Source organism: Ictalurus furcatus, chromosome 13, assembly GCF_023375685.1.
Source record: "Ictalurus furcatus strain D&B chromosome 13, Billie_1.0, whole genome shotgun sequence".
Taxonomy (NCBI): domain Eukaryota; kingdom Metazoa; phylum Chordata; class Actinopteri; order Siluriformes; family Ictaluridae; genus Ictalurus; species Ictalurus furcatus.
In genome coordinates this window covers 20,424,954-20,452,276 of record NC_071267.1, presented here as the reverse complement: position 1 = coordinate 20,452,276, position 27,323 = coordinate 20,424,954, and the positions used below count along the sequence as shown (strand labels likewise).

Genomic DNA, 27,323 nt, shown 5'->3' with positions numbered 1-27,323 from the left:
CTGTAAAATAATCAATCATTAATATTTTATACAAGTACAAAAAAGATAGAAACATAGGCTTTATTGACAACTCCTTTTATTACCAAAAAAGAGCCCAACAAAGTGCTTCTTTACATGGAGTAAAAGAAACAAGAAAGTAACATCTTGATATATAGGCAATTCATAATATCACATAAAGTTACATGAATTTTTTCAGTATCTTATGCTTCCTGAAAACCCCACCAGTGGATCTCCCTTCAGAGAACAATTATGTAACATTGCATTGTAAGTTAATCATTTTCACTTTGCATTTGATTGACCCTGTTTGTCCTAAACTTACAGATAGTTTGTTATTCAAGACATCAATTTTATTAACAGCAAATATACAGTTTATGGACAAACTTAATAAATTACAAATGAATTAATTATTATTCATTTATGCCACATATTTTATGTAGTAGTACATGCCGGTAACTGTAACAGTTACTGGCATATACTACTTCATAATACACACACACACACACACACACACACACACACACACATATATACACATACATATACATATGTGTGTGTGTGTATATACACATATATGTGTGTGTATATGTATATATAGCATAGTTTTGTACTACTTTGTGAAATAGGGCATTACAAAATAATCATGAACATCAGCAACATTTAAGCAAGGCTTTGTCAGAAAAATGAGGATCATTAGAAAAATAAATACTGACCAGGTACTATGGTTCATCATTAAAATGTGCGTGAGTTAATACAGCTTACAAGGCCATGTGTTAAATACATGTTCAGTTATATTTTGAAAAATCTTGAATAATTGCTACATAATTAGACGGGAACAGTTAAAAGTAATCATTATTATTGTTATATGCCACTGTTTTGCGCATGTTTATAATGACCTTTCCTTAAAAAAAAGCACTGACAGTCTTAGACAGAAATCCTTTTAGATGTTCACTAATGAAACATATAAGAGCTCCATAGTATCAAATGGAGGTTATATACATTAGCTTGAGCTGCAAAAAAAAAAAAACAACCCCAAAACCAAATCATACATTTAACTTTAAACTGCGTTAAGAATGCAGAAAAGAACATCTACAGTTTCTACCTAGGCACTGATCAGCACCAGCTACAGACACTGCACATAGCTATATGAGAATATATAACACCTTTTAACCATTGCTGCTGGTGATGCTAGTGAGAAGGATAAGACAGAAAACTACGAAGAGTTGGTTGGTACTGGTTAAAGTGGGATGTGGATGAAGGGATGTTCAGTAATGAAAGCATCACTTGCAAAAGAAATATTATGTTCTCTTGTATTTGGTCTATGAAAACAAAAGGGTCCATTTTAATGTTCTTTAAATAAAGTGCTTCATAAGATGTAGAGGAGAGATATGCAACATATAGCACCACAGTTGTTTGGGTAGATTGAGGAATTTGAAATATCGGCTGAAACAAAATAAAAGAAGCAAGAAAAGGGTACTTTACAAAGGATCGAAATTGTATAAAACATTCACGATTTGAATTTCCATGAATTTTTGCAAATGGAATTTTATTTATTTATTTTTTTTTACCCCAAACCCTAAATGAAAATGTTTTACTTACTCTTAAATAGCTGCATTTTGCTTTGCGACATCAAAAATGACTTGAGACTAAATAATATAATACCTTTCATATATATATATATATATATATATATATATATATATACATATATATATATATATATATATATATATATATATATATATATATATATATATGTATGTGTGTGTGTGTGTGTGTGTGTGTGTAAAAGAGAAGAATGCACCAGTAATACCAATATTAATCTATACCATCTTAAACAAATTACTCTCAGTATAATATGTCTGATTGTGCTAATAATATTCAACAGCAAAACAAAAGCAGGTAAAGTTATGCATTATTAACTGATAATAACAGTTTATAAGGTAGTAATGACTCTTATATAAAAAAATAAAATGCACATTTCATAGAGCTCATATGTATATGTCTGAAGCTGAAACAGTTGTCTCTGAGTTATGGATAGTGTATTCTGCAATCTGAAATTGAAGATATATGTGAATGGAAAGGCAACCATTATGAGAAAGGCATGTATGTAGTAGGCACAGAATAAATGGAGAGACCCAGACTGTGTGTAACTTAAATATTTCACAATCTATGTGGACTGGTCTAAAGCTCTGAGCAGATCGTTGCCCTGTAGCATGTGAAGATTTCCCTGCAGCGGCACATTCACGTCACAGTCATACTGCGTCAGCTCCGCCAAGCAGTACGGGCCAAAAGAAGGGGCTAGCAATCGACTTGCAACCCCTAAGAGACACAACATGTATTAAAGGTGATGTTAAGACTCAGCAGTTAAGACTATGAGGTAATGAGTGGCAGGTTGCTAGTTAAAATCCCCAAACTGAAAGGAAGCCACTCTTAAAAGCCCTTAACTGGTTGGACTGTATCCTTGCTCAAGTTATGTATGAATGTAGAGTAAATGTATACAATGAAAGAAATGCATGCACAAACACAACTTACAGTACTGACCTGTGAGTTTTATGGAAGGTGGCATGCCATACTGACTGTACGCTGAAGAGCAGAAGCAATCAGTAAAAGGCTGTTTGAGCTCTCCAGAGATCCGGGAATCTTTAGGAGGCCAACAATGAATAGGTTGCAAATGTTTGCCTACTCGCCCAGCTGAGAAAAATCAAGCACATCAAATGTTATGGAATGAGAAACAGACAAAACAAAAATATGGATATTTAGAAACAGTTTCTATGTACCTCTGGGATCAGGGGGTTTCCTGGTAGAAAAGGCACACCCATCTGCTGTCTTAATTTGCTTCCACATGTTGTCTACTGACTCACTGCGACTTATTCCATCCTGCTTAATACACTTCAAACACATAGAGAAACGTATTCATTTGGACAGTTGTGTTAAAATTAAGCATTTTCAAATCTGCATGGGAAATTTCTTTAAAACTTACTTTAGGAATATCTGGAAATGAGCACGAAGAACCAAATTCATCCTGTCTCTTTCGTTTGAAATTGTTAGCCTGAGTAATCTGATCAAGGCACATGCCTGCTCCGGACGGGTGCGGGATACTTGGGGGAGCCTGGTAAGGAGGAACGAGTGGTATCTCAGGGTAGGGGCTGGGGCATTTCTTGTTTTCAGAAGTGAGGGGGTCCAAAGGCTGCAAGAGGCTTGTCACATTGCTGAACTTATACTGAGGCTGGGCACAAAGGGTTGAGCTGGACTTAGATAAGGACTCATCCTGATCAATGGGGTTGAGCTGAAAGTCCTCACCATCCATGGGGATGTAGGGAGCCAAAGTCTCCAGGTCCAGGTCACTGAAGTCCCACTGCTGAAAATTCAACCAGCAGAATGTCATTCATTTCTTTCCTTTTTTTTGTTCCCCTTTAAATTTTAATTTAAAATCAAAAGGTGAGTTACAATACAGCTCTAGAATTGACACAAACTTAGTCATCTCAACTAGTATTAGACAATTTGAAATAACCTACACCAGAGGTTCTCAACATTTTGTAACCCCCCCCCCCCCCCCGAATATTCCCATATTGGAGGAGACCAGGTATAATGATTATCTATTCTATATAAAATCTATCTTTATATAACCCCATCTATAATTTGTTTCGATAGATAGATAAATAGATAGATTGATAGATTTTTTTGCTTTTGTGTTTTTTTACTATTTTAAATTACTTTTATGACATTTATAAACCAATATAATGGAGGGGTAAGAAACATGAATGATCAAAAGTGTTTCTGAACACTATACCTACTTTGAACAAGAGAACTAGGTTGTAATAACATGTACTATTTTACATGTAAAACATGTTTCATTGCATTCGTCTTGCATTTTAAAAACATTCGTATATCAATTATGTAAATTGGGATGAAGGGCACGTCTCGTTAACTATGACATTGTTAAATCAATCAGTGGGACACCTGCGCTTGCTTCTTTTTACATTCATGTCTGTCAGCTGGGGTGCGATCAACGGGAAGTGCTGCTCCGGCTCTCAGCCCCTCACTGAACAGAGCAGATGCAGAGAGAAGTGAGAGTGCAGGGGGAAAGCAAGACTTCGCGCTTGCAGGACAGTACTGACGGTATAAGTTGGCAACACTGGTCTGCACTGACAGCTAGATAAAAGACAGGCTAAGCTCCGCCTCTCCCCAGCAAAAAGAAAATGCAGAGGGAGAGAAAATGCAGGGTTTTTCATTTATGTACATTCTATTTTAAAAGCAAAATATGCCCTGTCTGATTTTTTTTCTTGAAAACAATTTGTGCCCCCTTCCGATCCCTCCGCGCCCCCCTGGTTTAGAACCACTGACCTAGATGACTGTAAATCATCACAGTCATAATGCACAGAACAGAGCGGCCAACACTGCTATTAAGAAAACCCTATCAGGAAGAGAGAAAAAACTGAACTTTACCACAAAACTAGTATTTCAGTGGACAAGACAGCTATTTTTTTTTTCAAGATCTGTGCCAAGCAACAGTAAGAAAGCAAGTAAGAGGCAAAAATCCAGAGTGGTTACTACATAATTTTAAGCAGCTACATTTATATTTACCTTCTAAAGAGACCACAGTCCTGCACACATGGTTTCTATTAGCTCACAAAGCTTGTGAGTTCACATGTCAAAGATCACCTAGATAGAGCCAGCATGTAGCTGAACACTACAAAAAAAATCTTAGTGAAATATATTCAAATCAAGTGGAAATATATTAAAAATTTATCTAGCTTTTCCTATTATAAGATCGCAAATATAAGATTATTAAACCTATTTTGAGACACTTTTTACTACTTTCAAACTTGAGAGATAATTTAGATTCTTTCTAGTAATAAATGCTTAAAATGAGCAAAATTATCTGCTAAATTGTTTACTATTTACGATAGAACAAGACTGATAAGTTAGTAAGGCTAATTATTAACAAATAGGTTTAATGATCTTAAAATGTGGTTAATTTTAATCTGATAATAGGAAAGACTAGGCAAATATGACTATATTCAAGATATGTCCACCTGCTAAGATGTCTTTTTTGTATTGATGTAACTACTACTAGGATCAAATGCAGTTCTTTCTTGTCCTTTCCCCTTCAGTGAATTTATTTTTTTACCAGGCAGTTTTTTTTCTTGCTTATACTGACTGTTGCATTAGCTGAAAAAGCAGAGAAGTGCAGTTTTCCAGTGTCCCGGAGTCAGAAATTATAAACGCTACGGTTAAACAGTAGATGTTGACGCCTCAGACAGACTACAGTTTTGTGCCAAAATGTGTAATGAACGTACTTCATTGTCAGTGTCCTGCGCAAAAAGCCGTTCTGTCAGCTCGACCTTCAGCTCAGTCTCCTCACTGCCATAGTAACCTCGTCCTGCACTATCAGGCTGCACACCACAAGCAGGCAACATGATTATAAATTATACATAAAGGTGTCATCAAGGTAAGCTCCCAGCTCTAAAAGACAATACAATAATCAGCATGATTCTTTAGATGGATATGAGGGACACAGAGGGAACATACAGTGGAGCTGCTGCTGTTGCTCAGGCTTGTCGTTGAGCTGGATGAAGCACTGGACAGGCCACTATCAGAACTTTGTTGTGGAGACTCCATTTCCCACAACTTATTGACTGACGCCTGACTGGGAGATTTGTAGAAGGTAGTAGGAGTTTCAAACTCTGGACTTCCTGTAAAGGCAAAGTGCAGAACATGCAGGTCATTGTTGTAGCCAAAAACCAGTCTAAAACCTTAACGCGCTCAGAAGCATTGTATGATGTACATGTAGTTTAATATTTTGCATACTAATGTCTGTAGCATATGTGTGGATACTATGGACAGGAATTTGGATGTCTCTCTGTTATAAAAAAAAAGAATGAAAAACTCAAGTTTCATTTATAATGGAAGTCCAAGTTAAATTATTAATTAATAATAACATATTTGTAGAAAACCTGCCTTAATTCTTCAAAGATATATGTGAATTAATCTGTGTAATTTTCGAGTAAACATGTTTCCTGTGTTCCCAGCAGGGGGAAACCTGTCAAAATTATTGTCTGTGGTAATCACACATAAGCTACAGATGTGGTACACAGAATCTAGAATGAAAAACCACTGAAGTATTCCTTTAAGACCAATTTCATATGCTTTGCATTGGTCCAGTATAAACTATCACAACATTAGTTGGGGATGTTAGGGTTCCTGCCCAACATAAACATGTTTATGAATGAAAGATGAGAGAGTGAGAATGGCAAGGGAAAATCAGACCACACATGCTCCCAAGGTTTCATCTAAAATAGACAAAAGAAAAAATTGTTTGTTTCCATTGCATGCAAAAAATTATGATAATAGATGAAATTGCATACCCATTAAAACCCAGAACCATCAGAGCATGACACACCACCAGCACCCCGAAATATGAAACTCAATTGTTTACACCAGGGAAACATTCTTTAAAAAAAATTTATTAAAAAAAAACAAAAAAAAACCCAATCATTTTCATGGTTGTAATCAATTTTTAAATGTGCCCATGCTATGCTGAATCAGGCGTAATTTTCTTCAGAGCAGTGATATCAAATGTTTATATTTTTATATAATGCGTACCCTGCTGCAAAGCCAAGCTACACGCATGCAACTTTACAAAGGCTGCCATTGCAAAGCTCATGACTACGGGCACTGCATATGTGCGTGTTGTGGTTCTGAGGTAGAAAATGATAAATACTGAGATTAATTAATTGAGTTCATGCATGCAGGACAGGAGTGGGCATGCTGTCAAAGGATAGGGTGGAGTACAGGCAGAAGTTGTTGTGGGGATAAAAGTAGCGGTGCGTGGAATTCTGACCAAGGTCCAGGGCAATGATAGCTTCTCCTGGTGTTGGCACGAGCTGGGGTATCTCTTCAGGTTCCTCCTTGAGTTTGGTAAAGAGCATGTTAGATGTCTCTGTGCTCTGACGGAAGAGTTCACTAGTGACCAGCATGTTTCGGGGTTTGAAAAACGACTCCATCTGGTCCATGGAGAGCACAATGGACTTCTCTTCAACGTCACTGAAACAGAACAGTAATAACATTTGAGCTCATGCTGGAAGCTGCAACGCTAAACAGACGGGGCAAATTGAACGTAAATTGTAAATCATTATATGTAGCAGCATTGGTTATGGTTACTAGGCCAGCATATGATCTTACCTAATAAAGCATATAAAGTCTTACCTTAAGACATAGTTGATGCACACGATGCACTGTGGCTGAGAGTTGCGACTGTTGTAGATGACCGTGCCATGCGTCTCCACCCATACGTAACCACCATGCTTAGCCAACATCCGATAGTGACCACTCACCACCTGGCCCTTGGCACACACTGCACACAAACGAAATTCACAATGTTTTATGTGAACTTTTTTGAACAGGTATTCATTACAGTTCGCCACAATTTAGTTCATGCACAATAAATAGTGGATTACATATATCACCTTATCATGATAAGCCAATCACTCCCCAGTCATTATAATGAATTGAAATTGGTCTCAAAAGTCCACAGAGGTCATGACAGCATACAAATTGGTTACTTGTCTAGAGGTCATTCAAGTTATTAAGCTGCACACTGACCTCTTTTACACATTTAAAAGGAGCAGTTTGTAATTTTTAAAAACGTTCTCTAAAACATTTAGCTTCCCTTCCCATTTATACAAATTTCCCTTGTGAAAGATTAACTGCCTTTATACAGTTGTGGTCATAAATTTACATACCCCTTGCAGAATCTACAAAATGTTAATAATTTAAAAATAATAATAAGAAGGATCATTAAAATTGTATTTTGTTATTTTTTTTATTATTTTGTACTGCCCTGGTTAAGCTATTTCACATAGCAGATGTTTACATATAGTCCACAATACACAATAATAACTGAATTTACACAAATGAACCGGTTCAAAACTTTACATGGAACTTTTCGACACAATGGATCAGCAGTATGTCTGGAGGAAAAAGAATGAAGAAAGAACACTCATTGAGTACATTCATGTACTCAATGGCAATCTTTACCACTTATCTGTACCACTAGATAAACATAAAGGTGAGGTCAAGCTCATGTTTATTATTATTATTATTATTAACAATTTATAAAATATAAATTGCATAAAATACAGAAAGTGTCATAGGTTGCTTTAATAGATAGTGTGGAAAGGTCTAAGCTGAATACATGTGTGGGTCAGGTTGCACATACCAAACTCCACTGTGGATAAACCATACAGAGGACAATCCTACTAACTATCACACTATCCACAAATCACTTCATCCAATGCTGTACTGAAAAGAACAGAGCCAAGGTTTTTAACTGTTCATTTTTTTTATTATCCTGGACTACTCTGAAGGGTAAAGCCATAAAATCCATTAAGAAACATTTAATGCTACTGCGCCAGAGGGGAACAGTTGCACCGTGGCATCTGCTAAGCAAATAAACAGTGCAATGCAATAACCATTGAGCTTATAAATAACTCAACATTTCTTCGACGCAAGCTGGACATCTGCTTCCCTCAGTCAGCGGGTGCATGGGAAGTGCCTCATGTCCAGGGAAGCCTGATTTCAAAACAGCAGTCTAACCCATTATAAGAGATAAGAAACATGGATCACTGCCAAATAAAGGGTCATTTTGGTCCAGAAATTGGTGCATTCTTGGAAAGGGAACTGCTTATGATTTCCACTGACTTTTAGGGCACGTGATACATGTTGAAGTGTGAATAAATGTAATAGTAGATGACTTCCTGCCTATACAGGAGTTTATGAGAATACACTATGTACTTCAGATACAGACAGTAGCTAATGGGTGAAGTATGTACTCACAATTCTGGTGGTTCTTAGTCATATTGTCCACGTCCAGTGCATGGTAGAAGTCATAGACAGAGCGCCCCACTAAGTCCTCTGGTGTGTAGCCCATCAGATTTCTCACACTGCAAAACAGTGTTAAATAATTGATTTAGTCTGTTTAAACTTCAAACTTGTTATAAGCAATCAAAAAATCCAAACAATACTTTTCTAACCATAACCTACCTTGTATACAGTATTATGGTCTAAGTATTGTCAACACTGTATTGTCAACACTGTTAGAGCTTTGGTAGAATATGCATAAATATTTCAGAAATTCCACAAATGCAAAAAAAAAAAAAAAAGGGAAAAAAAAAAAGAAAGAAGAAAAAGCAAGCATTCACAAAGCATTCATCTAGCCTCAGCTCCTGTAAAAGGCTGATGAAAGACAGGACAAGCAATCAGTTCACTAAATGAGACAAGAAAAAAGACAAAGTAAATGCCTTGCCCACTTTAGTGCCAACTGTTGACAATCAGGGCTTTTTGTTTTCTGAGAAAATAAATCCTTCTGTCCCTCATTCTCTCTGGAGATTTTCTTTTACTGTCTGTTATTTTGAGTTTTTTTCTTGCTTGTTGAAATAATACACTGAGTTATATACTTGTATGTTGGTGAAGGGCATATTGTTGCTTGTGAGACACTGCCCTTGCTTTGTTTGACTGATTTCAGTACTGTGCAAAGAGCAGTTCAGGTTTTTAAATCCACAAGAGCCCACCTTAATACATTAGCATGATTAAAGGCAGCTACAGTGCCCTCCACTAATATTGGCACCCTTGGGAATATGAGCAAAGAAGGCTGTGAAAAATTGTCTTTATTGTTTTGATCTTTTGTTAAAAAAATCACAAAAATAGTCTGCTCTCATGGATATCAAACAATTGCAAACAAAACACAGGTTTATATATATAAAAAAAATCTTTGTTAAATATAGGTGTGTAACAATTATTGGCACCCTTTTAATCAATACATTGTGCCACCTCCCTTTGCCAAGATAACAGCTCTGAGTGTTCTCCTATAATGCCTGATGAGGTTGGAGAATACATGGCATTTTTAATTTTTCATGTATTCTTTGTTCATAATTACCAAGGGTGCCAATATTAGTGGAGGGCACTGTATGAAATGAAACGTTAATCAACACACAACTTATCTCACTGATCAATGTCCTTATGTTTTTTCTCCTCTTACCCTTGTGATTGCTTTGACCTCTTAGTGATGGCCATCTCTGTTCTAAAATTCCCTACTGCTGAACTACTTTTTAACACAAACTACAGGATATACACATATCTGCCTCTTTTCCTCCTTAAAACCTGTGGCAACAGGAAGCTAACAAGTCACAGCAAATCCGTTCATATATACACTGCAAACTTATATAGCTCCAGTACTCTCTTAGAAATCAATCTTTTGGTGACTGCAGTGTCAGATATTTATGCACCAGTATGGTGTGAGACATATATAGTACTTCAAGCTTTTAGGCTTTTTCTTCACTGAACATTTTGTATATGTTTAGAGTCTTGATAGACTGACTTTTTTCCCCCTCTATAGGTCAAGTCAGCTATCCATGCTGGTTATGTAAGAATGCAGCAGCTACTCCTACACACCAGTCAGAGTTTGACCAACTCTAAACAAAGATAATCCTAATTACTTTTCCTTCTTACACAGAATAATAATGATACAGGTGCGACTATATCTCAGTGAAGATAATAAATTTCATCATAACTTTAATCACAAAAATATACCAAAACTCACAAGCAAGTAGTATAAATATACAACAATATACACCTAAATGATATACATACTGTACGTATGTGGAAATGGTGCTTTCCAGGGTTGTTTAATGTAGGAATAGTATAAATTGCTTATTTAATATAAACACACTTTAAAACTATTCCTAAATTGCTTAATCTGGTAACTCAGCATTTTTGGATAGTTCAGTGGAAGACCACACTGAGTTCCACTTCTGTCAGCCTTAAGGTTTGAAGTGTTCTGAGATGCTTTTCTGCTCACCACGGTTGTAACGAGCAGTTGACTGTGATCTTGTCAGCTCAACCCAGCCTAGCTATTATCCTCTAACCTCTCTAATCAACAAGATCTGCAGAACTGCCACTCACTTGATGTTTTTTTTTTGTTTGTTTTTCCTCAACATACTGTGTAACCTCTAGAAACTGTTCTGCGTGAAAAGCCCAATTCTGAAATACTCAATACTCAGCAGTTTCTGAAATACTCAGCAGGCAGAATAGTCAGAGAGTGCTACATGCCTCTCATCACAGTAGGTGAACATCAAGTCCATGCTGTGTCGACTCATGAAGGTTTTGCCACCAATTGGTGTGTCCATACTGGATGGATGAGGGATGGGCTCACACAACACTACCAGGCACGTCATGGGGGGCTCAGCAAACCCACACAAAACATGAGGGGGCCGGCTGGGGTACACCTTTAAATGCCCTGTGCAGTGCAGCACCTGAGGGAAGACACATACTACGTCAGACATAACACTAAAAAAAAGACCAGGGTTCACTGATGGTTAATAATCATCAACTAATATAGACCTGTCCAAAGAAATGTGTTCATGTATGTGTTTTTACATACTGCAGTCCACATGCACCTACCTTCCAGCTGGCTGATTTAAGGTTGACTGTGCGTCCCCTGTTGGTGACAGTGCACTTCATCCGCATGAAGAAATCTCTCTCTGTGCTCAGCTCCTTATGTCTCCTGCCATAGACTGGCCCTAACAGCCACATTCAAGCCATTTATTTTCAATTATTTCAGAATCAGAATCCCATTTATTCACCAAATTTATTAACATATATTAGGAATTTGTCCCAGTGTTTAGTCAAAAACACACCACATTCAACATAATTATAGTACATAGGAAAAATATAGCCGATGTATGGCTTCCACCATAGTTCAAAATTATTAGCAATATTTAAATTCTGCATTTTTATAAGTAATTTAATTAAATGCAAATGTTTGACAAATGAAAGGAAAAACAAATGGCTCTTTTGCTGGAACGGAAAATCAATAAAAAGTACTTCTGACTGATCTTTATCCTATGACAAAACATTTCTTTCCTGATAGAAGCGGCCTATTCCAGGATAACCCGGCCCCCTTACACAGGGCAAAAGGGCACACTGCATGGCTTGTGATTATAGAAATGTAACTTGTAAAATGTCATAAAATGCTATGGACTTCACAGTCACCAGAACCCAATTTAAACCTGTATAAAGAATATGAATATATATGAAATACACTATATACTAAAACATTAAATAGTGCCTAGGGCAAGGGTCAAAAATGACAATGATAGTAGCAGTACAAAGCAAAGGATTTTTTGGTTTATTCCCATTTTATCCCACCATTTTTTGGATAATGTCCTTATTAAACAGACAGAATGATGCATTGATTTATAGCTTTATTCTGTCCATCTTAACCACATCCAAGCTCACAGTTATTTGAAACTTCTTAAAACGTGTAACCACACTGAACCAGTTTGTTTTTGCACTCATCATGTATCATGATGCAAACACACATAGAGAGAATTTATATATCTATCAGCTTCTTCTTCTTCTATCAGATTGTTAACTTACAGTATTGTTAGGATGCAAGTACGTTCTCCTAACTATGAGAATGTAAATAAAATAAGGATGGATCTAGGGCCTCTTGGTAAGAGTGAGAAATTTCTTATAAAAGACCACTTGAGGAATGTAAGAAATGTATCTTCAAAATGGTGATAAGACATAAAGCATAAGGGCATCTTCATTGCTACTGTGCAAAGAGATAAGGAAGAATCAAGCTTTCTCAGGCTTTAAAGAATGAGCTACACATCTCAAAATACAAATGAAACAACAACTCAAGAATTACAGACCTGCTTTGGCACTGAGGTTCTCCCGGATCTCCTCATGATCACAAGGGTGTGTGAATTCGAAAATGCTGTGTCCTGTTATTTCCACCTGTAAAGTGTACAGAAAAATGAACACAGAAAGTACACACCACTATATACACTAGATATACTGGAGTGAGGGATGGAAAGAGGAAGAAAAGATTCACCTGCGTGAGACCCATGAATTTACTGATGTTCTCTGAGAGGAAGATCATGTCGCCTTCTGAAGTCACCACAGCAACAAAGCCTTGCAGGGCCTTCAGATACAGAGTGTCCATCTGTGTGTCCTCCTTAAGCTGTCTGCTCATGCATCCTGCTAATAACACACATTAATAAAAAAACATTCAAATAGGGAATTTCTAATCTTATTATAACTCCTATACCCACATTACAAAAAAAAAATCCTCATCTTTTCCCCCTCCTAACTAATTCAACCAAAACACATCTCAGATCTAACATCAGTAAAGGGAGGAGCTTCAACATACACAATGCCATTGAACAATCTCAAGAACTTCAGGCAATAATTAAAGCAAGGCTTCATGCTGGGAGGTGGAAATCTGCTTCCCTCTGATAAGACCTTCCTTCCCTCAAACTCTGGGAGTAGACACGAGGGTCTGACTGTGGTCTTTCTGACCCAGACGGATATCAGCGTTCTTTATGTTGCATTTAGAGGTTTTTTTTTCCTCCCCCAACCAAGAGGTCAGACTCCTTGCTCTTTCTTCTACCTTTAGCCCTACAGTATTTAAAAACATCTCCACACTATGAATACTGCTCCTTCATGTCCAACTAGGTTGTCGCTGTGCCAGACTTTGACATTCCTGACATTCTTTTGAAGCTTTCTGTCAATCACCACTACTGCCCAAGAAGCAGTTCTTGTTTAAGCATGCCTGTCCATGCCTGTTTCAGTTCAGTATGGTAACCGAACAATTCATAGCAGTTACTGAATAACGTACTGTGAGTACTTTAATAGCAAATAAAGACTGTAGTCGAACTGACACCCTAACAACCATGTAGCCATGTTTTATATCCTAACACTAATCCCACATATAATAATGCAAATAGTTCATACAGTAAAATAATATATAAAATGATTTCAAATGAAATCCATTTTATATATAAAATAAAGTAATACAATTTAAAATAATAATATAAAATAATCATTTCAATTTGTATTAATTTACATAAGCTTATGATTTGATGTGGACTGAACAATTACTTTTAAAATCATATCACATAAAAATATCAGATGGAAAGAATAAATACAGGTTTTCTACTGAATGTCATTCCCCACACATTACATTACAAATATACAAATATCCATTCTGTATTATTTTATTTCAAATTAAGCACAGATGAAGCTTTGAAAGGATAACTTAAATTTTACCTTAATATCTATGAAACTATTTCCTTTGTGTTGGTCTTGGGGCTTAGCAAGAGCGGCAATTTACCATTCTCTTACACCAGTTAGTCTTCAGTTTCTGATATAAAAATAAACGTTGTTCATAAAACCTCAACAGTAGAATGTCCCAAAGGTCTTTGATGTGTTTTCTTTTAATAATTTGTATGACTTGCTGCCCATTATGCTAAATGTATATTAATAGTTTGCGTAATATCAGTTTAATCGGCGTTTAAAGGTGCATGTATGTAAATTTGTCAATATGGATTGTACTTCCTGAGCAGCTTGATAGTTATGCTAGCTATAAGTGAATTTGGGCAGTTACTAAATAGCCTGATGGTAGCAATAATTACCCAGACATTAGCTAGTAATACTGTTATACCATGAATGGTGCCAGTGCATAATAATTCACATTGGCCTATTTCACCTGTAGTTTTCACACATCAAGCAAAATATTGTTTTACGCTTTTCTGTCAGAGCACCACGGACCATTGACAGAGAGGAAAGGAGATCTGCTTGATTTGCGCAAGTGCAATGCTTGATCGCATCTAGATGACTTGGATAAAATCAGGACCGGATTTTTCTAGATTCTATCTACCAGTAGCGTAACCTGAACACACATTATTCTCCAACTAAACCGCTTCATAGTACTGCAGGACAATACGTAAATGAAAAGTAGGGCTGTCCTGGAATAATTGAATAATAAGGTAGGGATTTAAGAGGTTAAAGCTACAGTTTATGTTTTTGCCTAAATGTGTCTTTAGAGGCATAATTATCAGCAAAACTGTGGATTGCAATATTACTATGCAGTGGATCATGCTAGTTTCTTTGTTTCAAGCTTCTGCTTAAAATTTTCTGGTCCAGAAATGATCTCCATCCAGACCCAAAATAGAACTTACTCGTTTCATTAAAATTTGCATTACTGGCAGCAGAGGGCACTGAAAATATCAGACTGCTTGTTTAATACTGTTCTACTACTACGGTTGCAATCAAAATGATTCAACCCCCATTGCAAATCAGGTTTATTGTCAAAATGACTGGGTTGAATCATTTTGATTGCAACTGTAAGCAAATTTTAAATGCATGAAGGAAGCGAAAAATGTATTATCCCAGTCAACACCACAAGAACACAAGCGCAAGCAAATTTTCTAGATCATCAGATGTACTAAAAAGACAAGACAAACTACAGTATTGGAGGAAAAAACCTCTCATGTTTTGTTTCCTGGCTGAGACTGGAAGAGCTCTTACGTGTGTCACCTACAAAATAACAGAAAAGCAGTTTTCTCATTTGTGATATGTGATTTTGAGCTAAGGTTTTCATTTAAGAAGAAGAAGACAAAAAACATTATATATCAACCACAAAACACTATATCAGCTAATTTCACCACAATTTGTCTTTCACCCCAACCCACTTGCACATTTTCACCATCTGCTTCTATCTCTCTCTTTATATTATGCTCTCTGCCATTGCAAACACTTGTATGTCACAAAAACAGTCTAATTACTACCCACCCACCCACACACACACACACACACACAAACAAACACACACACACAAACACAAAACTCTGTGAGTTAGTAATCAGTTTAGAACTTTAGAAACCGCCCATGTTCTTTGTCTATGTTCCTGAGATCATAATCTTATTGTGTCACAGAGTACAGAACGTCTCTTCGGCTGCTCCGAAACAGCTAGTGCGCACACACACACACACACACACACACACACACACTCTTTAAATCTTTCTGAAGTAATGATTGTTGTTACTAATTAATACTTTGCTACTCCTAAAGCTAACCTTAACATAAATCTCATTCACCAAAAGAAATCAATTTGATTCTTTTATTTTCCTGTTATTACATTTATGGCATTTGGCAGCTTTCCTTATCTAGAGCGACTTATATTTATCTCATTTATACAACTGAGCACTTGAGGGTTAAGGGCCTTGTCCAAGGGTCCAATAGTGGTAGCTTGGCAGAACTTCTGACCTTCTGATCAGTAACCCAGAGCCTTTAACCATTACACCACCACTGCCCCAAAACTTTCTGTGAAACCTTGATTACATTACATTACATTATTATTGCAGTTTACCAACTCCCCACAAGTTCCAAACGGTCAGATATCCCTCATCTATCTTTGTGAGAATCTTCCATAGACATAATGGATGTTCTGGCTAATTAATGCTATGCCTACATCTAAATTGAACTCTAACCTTAACCTTAGCAAATCAGACAAATCTAAAACCAGTGCTTCTGTCAGAACCTCATGATTGTGGCTGCATTTGACAACATCCAATCACTGTGAGGAAATTGCTCCTATTTGCTGCTCACAAAAGCTCAGAGACGTAATGATGATCTGAAACATCCTACCAAAAGCACAGATGCATTATTCAGGGCTAAAAAAATAAAATGTTCCTATCTGGCCAATTTAATTTAATTCCTGACTGAATCATCCAAGCTGAACCTCACTGACCTGCAGTTTACTAGAAAAAAAAAAAAGGAAGCAAAAACGGCAGCAACTGCAAACAGCAGCATTTTTGTCGAGATGTTTGTGGCTCACAGAATTCATAGTTTAGCATCATGTTTAGAAACCATCTGTGTTGGGTAAGTTACTAATTACTAGTTACTTTTTAAAACTGTAATTACTCTGCATAAAAAATAATTACATATTAATTACTGCATACATTAAATTGCCATCGAAATAAGGGTTTTCAAATACATTGTATAAGATCAGACAAAATTAAATTAAGATGCTTAAGCTACTTTAATAAACAGTATTATATATTCTAAGCCCTCAAATGTCTTCTTTAGCTCAATTTCCATATAGGTACAACACGAAAAGTTTTTTCGATCCCAATATACTGCAAGTATATCGGGAGTTTTTCAGACAACACACCTAAACAAGCAGCACCATGACAACCAATGAGCCAATTAAGGGGTTTGAAAATAATTCATAATATTTTCAGTGTAAATAAATATTCAGGAGACACATACATACGCATCTGAAAAAAGAAGGATGTGTATTCAGAAGAACCCTCACCTGCTCTGCTCAACACGTTGGATAAAAGCGTTAACCAAACACTTTTGGTTATGTAAATGTAAATGTATGTGAGCAGTGCAGGTTTATTTATAAGTGCACAGAGGAAGGTGATGAGTATGATGGAGGGGGTGTGTGTGTGTGTGTGTGTGTGTGTGTGTGTAAAACCCAAACCTGATGTGAGAAGTTTGCGTGTACGGAGGAAGCTGATGGTCAGTCTCATGATGGATGCTTTGTCCAGGTGTGAGCGGATGCTATAAGGCAGAGGCAGCTGATGTGCCAGCTCGTAGAACACCTCCGTCTCCTTACTCCGCCTGCATCGCGCTGCGTCTCGCGATTTCTCTTTCCGCCGTTCCGAAGGATGTCTGTGGACACAGGCCAAAGGTCAAAGGTCAACACAAATCAATCAACTGCTGGAGGATGTCAGGGTGTGCGCCAAACATCTCCGCTATATTTAAAACAGGATGAATATTCCAGTGGCCTTGATTGTACAGTTGCACAGAGCCAGAATGTCTGGTGATCTTTTTCAGTTCGTACCTGAGCAGACCGCTACTATTTCCTGTTTATCCACTGTAAATGAGTGTGCGGACATGCCCTCCAAGGGAAACAATGAAGTCATTATCACAATGTGCAGAGCCAGACAACAATATGAAATTGGACGGTAACGCGTGGGCGAAGCAGGATTACTACAGCATGGCCAAATATGGCTCACTTATCATGAGGGTCACTAATGACCTTGAACTCACAGACTTCTGTTAATTGCTTGAAATTCAAGTTTATTCTTCAATATTCTGAAGTTTATTAAATATAGTGACCACTGACTTATTAGCAATGACATTAGACAAAAAATAAATTGTCTTTCAAGTCTTAAAGGAATAGTTTGGCCAAAAATCAAAAGGTAAGCAATTTTCTCCTTTTTACCTCTTTCTGTAAAAAAAAACAAAAAAACAACAAAACTGTAAGCACATATGAGAAAGCATACCTTTCATTTTGCCTGAACACTTCAAAAGAAATGTATCATGATCAATAAGAATCTGTATGGAAGTCATTATATTTCCAGAAGTAATGGCATTGTGGTCTGAGGCTTTACAGCTTGGGTTATGAAAGTGCGCAGAAAGAGGTTGAACTCCACGTACCCTATGTGTGGCACACCACAGTAACCCATGCCACCCATACACAGACCAAATCATATACCTTTGCTTCCTCTTTCGTTGTCGAAGAGAAAGCAGTCAGTATACTGAGCTTTAAATTACCTTTAATAAGATTAATATAAACACTGTGAAAAATACAAAACCAATGCTATAAACTGCATTAACAGCCATGCGGTAGTTCTGCTTTTGTTGTGGGAATTGGGTATATAAATCCTATGTCACTTGCATTGTGTGTGAGCACCCTTAGCTTCTCTAATCCTACATTCAGTTCAACCACGGTTTGTGTAAAACAAAGTTCCTGGCCTGCTGGAACGAGCTGAACCATTCATAAGGGATTTGCATATTAGGCAACAGAAACAAGTCCATTCTATGACCCACGCATTATCCTGCTGAAAGAGGCCACTGCCATTAGTGAATACCTTTGCCATGAAGGGGTGTACTTAGTCTGCAACAATGTTTAGGTAGGTGGTACGTGTCAAAGCAACATCCACATGAATGCCAGGAGCCAAGGTTTCCCAGCAGAACATTGTCCAGAGCATCACACTGCCTCTGCAGGCTTGTCTTCTTCCCATAGTGCATCCTGGTGACATCTTTTCCAAAGGTAAGTGACGCACATGCACCCACATGATGTGACATTTCAGTAAGAATAAAAATCTAACAATAATTTGAGACATATAGGAAAAACCAGGAAAACTACCAGAATTAAATTTTCATCAAATGAATAAGGATTTAACCAAGCTACAAAAGATCAAGAATTTATTTATTTAGGTAACATTCTACTAATAGTCTTCTATACTAGTAATATTCAGGTAAGCAGAAAAAGCCCCAGCTAAAGAGCAATTGCAAGTACACAACAATGTGCCTGGTTAAAAAAGTAACAAAACATACCCCTGACAAATCATCAGGGATCTACAGTGCGACCATTTCAGTCGCATTTGCGAATGAAAAGTACTTTGTGCGACTGTGAAAATATTTAGTCGCACCGGTGCGAATAAAAACTACAACTCCAAAATGCATCTATACTGTGCAACAGTTACTTTCACACTGCTTTTCATCACCTCAGTAAACCAAAAAGTGTGCAAATACTGCAAAGAAGCCATTATGATGACTAGAGTAACACTGTACTTCATCTGCGTCTCTCAACTTGCCAACCCCAAAAACCACCAACTTTTATTGATCACCCAAAATGATCTGAACCTGCGACTGTGACATGCTCGTGTAGCCACAGCGAGTAAATTAATAATAATGCTAACGCCAGGGTCGTTTCTGGCCATTTTGCTCACACAGACAGCGCATTCACTTCATTTAAGCTCACGGTTGCTAGATATCACTAGAAAAGTAACCTCCAGTTTTCATGTTTTGATTTAATCCCCCTAAAAAAAGGGATGGGTTAAACTAATTCGGAGGCAGCTATAAATGGGAGACTCAGCTCCAAATGGGTGGGACTTTAGCTCCAAGTGAGCTGTACAAACCTCCAGTAAAATAAGCTGTTGGGTTTTCTTTCTTCCAGAGGCAATACGGGTTAAACAGGTAAACTTGCAGTTTTTAAATTTTAAATATTGACACACTAAATTCCCAGAGTATGTAGAATCAACAACAGGAAGTGTTTTTTATTTGTTGAATTACCTTTTTTATCAGTTTTTTAATGTGCCTGCTGTGTGTGCAACAGCAAAACTGTAAGCAATTAAATTAAAACTACAAGAAAAAGTGTTGATATTTAGTTTTAATTCTGTGTTTTTTCATCAATTATCACTGCGCACCTTTGCACTTGGCACGATTGGGGATTTCCGCATACTTGCAATCACTTCTGGATTTTTGCCTAAATTCCACCGATTTCTGAAATCCTGCCTACTTGTAGCATAAGTACCTCCCACCTGGAGGTCTCCAGGCTGCAGCGATACATACTTGCAAAAAAATGCAATATTATCAGCGGACATGGCAGCACTGTACTGGGGGAATCGAGCTAAAAGGAACAACTGATAAACAAACAAACAAAAAATAAACAAATGAAATGTAAAGACAGAAAATGTGCTTAGTTATAAATAAATTGATGGTTAATGCTTTGGGTTGCTGATTGGCAGGTCAGGGGTTCAAGCCCCAGCACTACCAGGCTGAGACTGTTGGGCCGTCCAGAAAGGCCCTTAACCCTCTCTGCACCAGGGGCGCTATATCATGGCTGACCCTGCACTCTGACCCCAACTTCTCAACATGCTGGGATATGCAGAGAAAAAAGAATTTCACTGTGTTGTAATGTATTGTGTCCAATAAAGACTCATTATCATTAATTACTGGGTAATAAATGGGTTGCATTCAATATCAATTTGACATGAAGCTTAGTTCGCTATTTCCTTAGAACTCTATTAGCCTTCTTTTTCCTAATATGGATAATTTTTGTGTTAGTTTACTTTTAATTACGACTCTTTATTGTTTAAGATATTTAAAAATAAATATTTTATGCTTATTTTATCAATTAACCAACAGTGTTTGTGTCATTGCTATTATTTTTTAATTCAATTAACAGTAACCATAAGTGGAGAGCTCACATTTAACTGTTTATGACAGACCTCCTGACTAAAGCTTAAACAAAAAAACGATTGGTATCTGGATCGGTTTCGGTCGATCATGATGACAAGAAATCAGTATCGGCTGTAAAATTCCTGATCGGGACATCCCTAATGAACATTGTTAAACTAAAGCGTTAAATCATATCCTATATGAGATTATTCAGATATATACACAATATACACAGAGCAGTTTGAGAATTGGCTTTGGAGAATTTGGAAAATGGTGCAGCTTTAAATATATAAGAGGAGCAGACTTCAAAGACTGAACATTGAGGTTTTTTGTATTTGTTTACAAGGTGGAACAGGTCAACGGTTGTTGTTTTTTTGCATACAGTCTGTAAAATTAATTGAAAATACTACATTTAGTTTATCAGAAGGTAAATTAATTTGTTATGGCGCACACTATGTTCCTAAATTCTGTCATAATTGACAAACTCAAGTTTTCTCATGCTACTTGTACATTATATTGTGGCACGTTATACGTTATATATATTTCTTGTTAAATAAAAATTAAATAAATAAATAAATAAATAAATAAACTGTGCTCCTAAATTGTTGACTGTACTCCTAAATTTTTGTAATTAGGAGCACAACTGCTCCTAAAAAAATTGTTACTGTAGAGCCCTGGAACCAATCAGTCTGTTAGTCAATGACATCCTCAATCAATCTTAGTGGTGCAAATGACAAGGTGAAATATGATTAAATGAATGTTCTCCCCATCAGCCATCATTTCACCTGTTACTGAAACATTTACAGCCTGAGGCAAAACATTTGCACGCGAGCTTCTAGCTAAATCTAAAGTTCTCTGAAGTAGCAAGAGCTCAAATGTCAAACACTGATCTGATTCATTTAATAAATGACCAGTTATCAGAATACACATGAATCTAGTTATAGGGGTTATATTTGCTTTAACTAGGCCTATACGTACACAATGTCCTGTGCGTTTCCTGCATTAATTCTGCACTTCATTTGAGCGTGCACAGCGTAAATAGTGGGGCAGTATAGCGGGATGTGATATGATGATCACAACCAACTGAACAAACTAGCACTGTACGTCAATTTCATACAGATATAAACTACACTAACTGCCTTACCATGAGTGTTTTACTGTAAGAAGGCTATGCTACATATTTCTGGATCTTATTGCAAGGTCAATATGTTTGACGTAAGGGCATAGTTTTCCATTTGAGAGGCAACTCATGACAACAATCACAGCAACAATGGAAAGTTTTAATGATTAATTTCATGATTAATATTGCATGAAATCACTAAATATTTTACAGGTTCACAGAAACCTGACAGTGAGTGACATTTTGGCTCTGAACTGCCATCTAGTGGATGTTACTTTTAATCTTCCAGATGTACTTAAAACATACAGGTGAGTATGTGAACAATGCTGACGATGTCAATGCTGCATCCGCACGCAGTCACGCAGTCACGCATCAAGTATAAACCAGGCCTTAACCCAAGCCAGTTTTGTTCCAGAGGGCAGCTATAATGTAGGTGCCTCAGAAAACATGAGATACAACAGAATTGTGGCTCTAAATAACATGTTGAAGTGACAATTTGAAAAACGGTCTTTTATCATAACTATAGTTATTAGACTCTGAAGCATGATATTACTGGATAATACTGACTTCTGCAACAGTTTTCATATCATAGTAAATATGTACTATCTGCACAAACCCCGGCACTGCTAACACTCATCTTGTCCTCTCAAAATAAGCTTAGATTAGAGCACTTATGTAATCTATTAACTTGCATATTTGCCTAAACTCCAGAAAGCTCATAATAGACTGTATCTGGGTAGCTGTGTTGTTTTGGCTGCGAGTGTCTCTCTCTCTCTCTCTCTCTCTCTGACTCTCTCTCTCTCTCTCTATCTCTCTCTCTCTCTCTCTGACTCTCTCTGCAGTAGCCTTGGCTTCATTCCTCCTGGCTCTGTTCATCAGAATGAAGTGGCCTAGTGTACTAAGTCTTTTTCCCACACACTCCAGCTGCTGACCTCCAACTCAAGCCTGCACTGCACAGAACGTCAGCTTTAGCAGAGCAAAGGGGCCTCTGCATACATGCACTAAAGGAATTCACATGCTTCTGTAGCATTCGATAATGAAAAAAAAAGGAGGTCAAGGTGTGCTGAACATTCTGCTGTCAGCAATTTTAATACGTCTGTGTTATGTGCACATGCCCTAGGCTGACAGCATAATCACTCATTATTACAACACGATGAACAAAAAGCATATTAGCTGACAGTTATTTACTAGCCATTTCCTCTGGCTTCTAATTATAGATTGCCTTTGATTAAACATGTCAGTCAAGCACAAGATGTGAAAAAAACACTTCAGAGAAATCAGATCTGGATGAGATGTGAAAGACATTTAGGAGAGATAGAACAAGATAGAGAGCGAATGATAGAGGTTGTCGACGTTTTTCTATCGCACAACCGTTTAATCCCATTTTACAAGTGAATACATTTCACTCTGAGCAGTTTCATGAGTAACCGTGTGCCTCTTTGAAATGAAACTGTACTATAACACGATTGTAGTTGTTAATTAAAACCATTTGATTAATTATTTATTTAAACTCATACATTTAAGTAAATTTATACTGTAATATGTTGTAAAGAAATAAAAGATACCCTTTGAAATGCACCCGTTTTGGGGCCCCATAGCAAACTATATAAAAGAAAAGAAAACTGGCTTCTCAAATCCAAATCACAATGTTGGATGCAATTGGGGTTAAATGAGGTAAAACTCCCATGTATCCTCAATACCATGAGGCCTTTTTACTCTTGATTGGCAAGAAAAAAAAGCAGTCACATGACTGCTAAGCTGACCCTCGCCCCTCTTTCAATTGCTCTCTCTACCTAACAAGATTACACCAAATTCAGTCACCAAATGGAAACACAAGAGTCCATTCATACGGAATTTAAGGAATTTGAGGATTTAAATTATTATCCAAAGACATATGCCCTTTACTCAGCCATCTACAGGAAAACCATTTATAATTGAGAAAAGAAAATCTCCCATAAGGTCATTCCAGGTGATTATATTATTATGTACACAAACGCATGCATTAGCTCATCTTCAAAACTCCAAAAAAGACATGGGGTTAAAATACAATTACGCATGAGAGACATGAGATGACCTGATAAAGTGAGGAGAAGACTAGACAGGATAGGAGCTGCACTGATGAGTCCTAATCAGTAGCTGTTCTAGCTGCCCAACACATGCTTTCCACCAAACCTAAAAAGTGCTAATCTTAATCTTCCCTTGAACATCAAGTTCCCTCTAATAAGCAAATAACATCCTGAGTGCAGCCACAAAGAACAAATCAGTCCTTCTGTAAATGTCCCTTGAACATAAAAGAGCCAGCATCAGCTCACACCACTACTACTGATTAATATTCCGATTAAATGCCCACTTGGTAGATATGATATACCAAAAATGAAAATTGTGGTTTAAAACAGAAAGTCATCATTACAATGTGAATAAAGTCTCATTCGTAAACGATACCAATAGCAGTGAATTGTGACTATGAGGTTAACAGGGACCTTTTTGACTCTGCCTGCCTAGAGCAGTGCAGGTGGCAATAAAAAGGCACTCAGTGTCGCCTTGTACTAAATGCAAAACAGGGCCATTTCTTTAGCTCCAACAGACAGCATGAGAGAAAGACAGTAAAACAGTGATATTACCTGAAAAGTCTCTTTTTACTTTATCATGAGAGTTTACTCTGAAATACAATTTGAAAACACCTGAGGTGTTAAGTAGCTGCTCTCACCAAATTCCTTCAAAGGTGGAAGTGTAAATTTGACATTTTTTTCATTTTACGGCATTTGGCAGACACCCTTATTGAGCGCAACTTACATATATCTCATACAACTGAGCAGTTGAGGGTTAAGGGCCCAACAGTGGCAGTTTGGCAGTTTTGAACTCACAACCTTCTGATGAGTAAATCAACATCTTAACCACAGAGCTACCACTACCCTACATGGTGAAAAGATATGAAGGTATCATTCATGTGAACGTAATCTTCAATATCTGTATATTTCCACATGACTATTTCATTTTTATTTTTTCATTTTTATGTATCTGTATCAGAAATATACAGTACAAGAATGAGACAGGAATACAAATCATTACTCCTGAATGAATCTCACTTCTGCTGATATCAGCCACAACCGAATGATTATTTATTTATTTATTATTTTTATATTATTTTATGCATTTATTTCAAGTAAACTCAATTCCGCTGAATGAATCCCACATTTCTTCAGGATATTCTCAAATGTCCATCTGTACCTTAACATGTTCTTATCTGGCTCATCTTGAATGGCCCTTGATGTGTAGGTCATAAATAGCAAGAATGCATGCTTTCTCTTTCTATTGATCTAACTACCAGCACACAGTTGTGAACCAAAAAAAAAAAGAAGGAAGGAAACATTAATGAAAACCACACCAGAAGTCTAAAGCAAGTTTATGAGCTGAGTGATCTTCAGGATTTTGACAGATAACACTGACTACACCGTTACACCTTTTTTATTTCTTTTGACACCTCGTCATATAAAGCACTTTTTTTTTTTTGCAGACTTAATCGAGTAATTTCCATATTGCGTAATGAAACATATCCGTGTTACACTAAAAAACGACACCTTCAAAAAATAGTCAAATCCAGAACCATTAAAGGTTCTCTAGATTCTAGAACCCTATAAAAGAGTTTCCAAACTAGAACCCAAGTAGAAAGCTAAGCACTCTTATCTATTCAAAGAACCCAATGAGGAACCACTGAAGAACTTTTTCTAAGATGCTACCCAATTAGGCGCACTAACTGATTTACGGTTAGTGCGCGCTCACATGAGAAGACGCATTATAATAATCCTTTGAATAAAAGTGTTTAACACACAGCTGGATGTGAATGTGAAACAGTGCACTTCTGCACCAGTAGCCCAAATAAAAACTGCGCAGTTAACAAACCCACCAATGCCAAAATAAACACCATTATACATACACATGATCCATTTCTGAGAACAGAAATAAAAAAGAAAGAAAGAAAGAAAGAAAGAAAGAAATATATATACATATACATATATATATATATATATATATATATATATATATATATATATATATATATATATATATATAAACCCTTACCTCTTCTTCTCTTTTTCAGAAGCCATGGTTAATTCCCGTCCCAAACACTACACCATGCAGTTCATAAAACTCTTGGGGAAAAAGTTTCACGCGTAAAAACTCGTCACTATCCAGCTCCAGCGTTAGTTATTCTCCGAAATGTCCATGCTCTGGGTTCAGGTTAATTTCCGATGAATGTAGTAGTAATGGAGTAGTAAAGTGCAGTCTCAGAACACTGCCGAGGATTGCACTACCTCTCCGGTGTGAAGAAGGCGGGGAGGCGCGAGCGCTTTAAGGTCTAAAACTCTCGTGGCGACGCGTCTCGATGAGAGCAAATTTACAGTCTGCTATGGAAGGCCATACGGACCAAACATATTGGAGTATACTCACCGATTTTACCCGTGTTTTAAGGGTCTTTAGGGAAGCCCTAAGCGGCTATGCATTATTACTCGTTTATCTTTCTTGTTTTCTGGTGACCACAACTGGATTTTCTCGTGATCTCGACATAACAAAAAGCTGTTTTCTCACAACGTCATTTTATCGCAAGAAAATACTGTGCCTTGTGAACGGGACTGGTGTCGCATGTACGTTGGCGTCTTCGCCATCGCCATCATAGATTTAATAATTGCCCGCTGTAGAGATGGACTGTATCTCTACATTAAAGGAGAGGAGTATCCAATTCTGACGTGTTGGACACTAATCATTCACTGACAGACACAGAGATATTTCAGCTTGAGTGAGTCCCTGATCAAAGTTAAAATTGATTTGTTCATCTATGATCTATGATGCTGCGGGATTGCGCTAAGCTTTTGCTGCCTCCAGAATGATAGAAACATGTTATTTTGAGTGATCACGAGAAAACAACTTTTGTTATGTCGAGATCATGATAAAATTCAGTCGAGATCACATGAAAAGAAGAAAGAAATAAATGAATAATGCATGGCCACTTAGGGCTTCTGTAGATCTTTCACATATGCGGTGTTTTTTCCTCATATAGACTGCTTTCCTTGTTTTATGCAGTGCAGATTGAGCATGTGAGAACACACACTGAGGAAAAATAATAGCTAATTGAATTTATTTAATTCAAACCCCCAATAAACAGTGCAGAGTTGGTGTTCACTGAATTAACCAATAATTATATAAAAAATTAGTTTAAAACATTTTGTGAATGCATCTACTCTTATCTTTTTTTCTTTTTTGTTAACCAGTGCAAATATCCAGAACAGATCACATTTGTGCAGCACTTAAGAGATCTCAATACAGAATAGGGAAACAAAGTCGTATGAACCATAAAACTTTTCTGAGACTTTTTCCAAGG

The 27,323-nt window shown here is 37.0% G+C and overlaps 1 protein-coding gene across 3 annotated transcripts; it reads right to left on the bottom strand.

Moving 5' to 3' along the window:
- Positions 1-46: 46 nt before the first annotated feature.
- epas1a (endothelial PAS domain protein 1a) lies at positions 47-26,292 on the bottom strand. 3 transcript variants are annotated; one of them, XR_008387471.1, is made up of 16 exons: positions 26,027-26,291; positions 17,336-17,526; positions 12,899-13,047; positions 12,717-12,801; positions 11,461-11,579; positions 11,110-11,312; positions 8,839-8,945; positions 7,210-7,357; positions 6,845-7,047; positions 5,533-5,696; positions 5,301-5,396; positions 2,981-3,358; positions 2,778-2,889; positions 2,542-2,691; positions 1,169-2,319; positions 47-1,129 (listed from the first exon to the last, which is right to left on the bottom strand). XR_008387471.1 is itself a non-coding variant. In XM_053639485.1 (15 exons), the coding sequence occupies exons 1-15, from the start codon at positions 26,050-26,052 to the stop codon at positions 2,168-2,170; spliced, it is 2,280 nt and encodes a 759-aa protein (XP_053495460.1). In that variant the 5' UTR covers positions 26,053-26,292; the 3' UTR covers positions 47-2,167. The 3 variants fall into 3 exon arrangements, 2 of the variants coding, with proteins under 2 accessions (XP_053495460.1, XP_053495459.1); XM_053639485.1 differs by having other exon boundaries at positions 47-2,319; positions 12,899-13,044; positions 26,027-26,292; XM_053639484.1 differs by having other exon boundaries at positions 47-2,319.
- Positions 26,293-27,323: the final 1,031 nt, after the last annotated feature.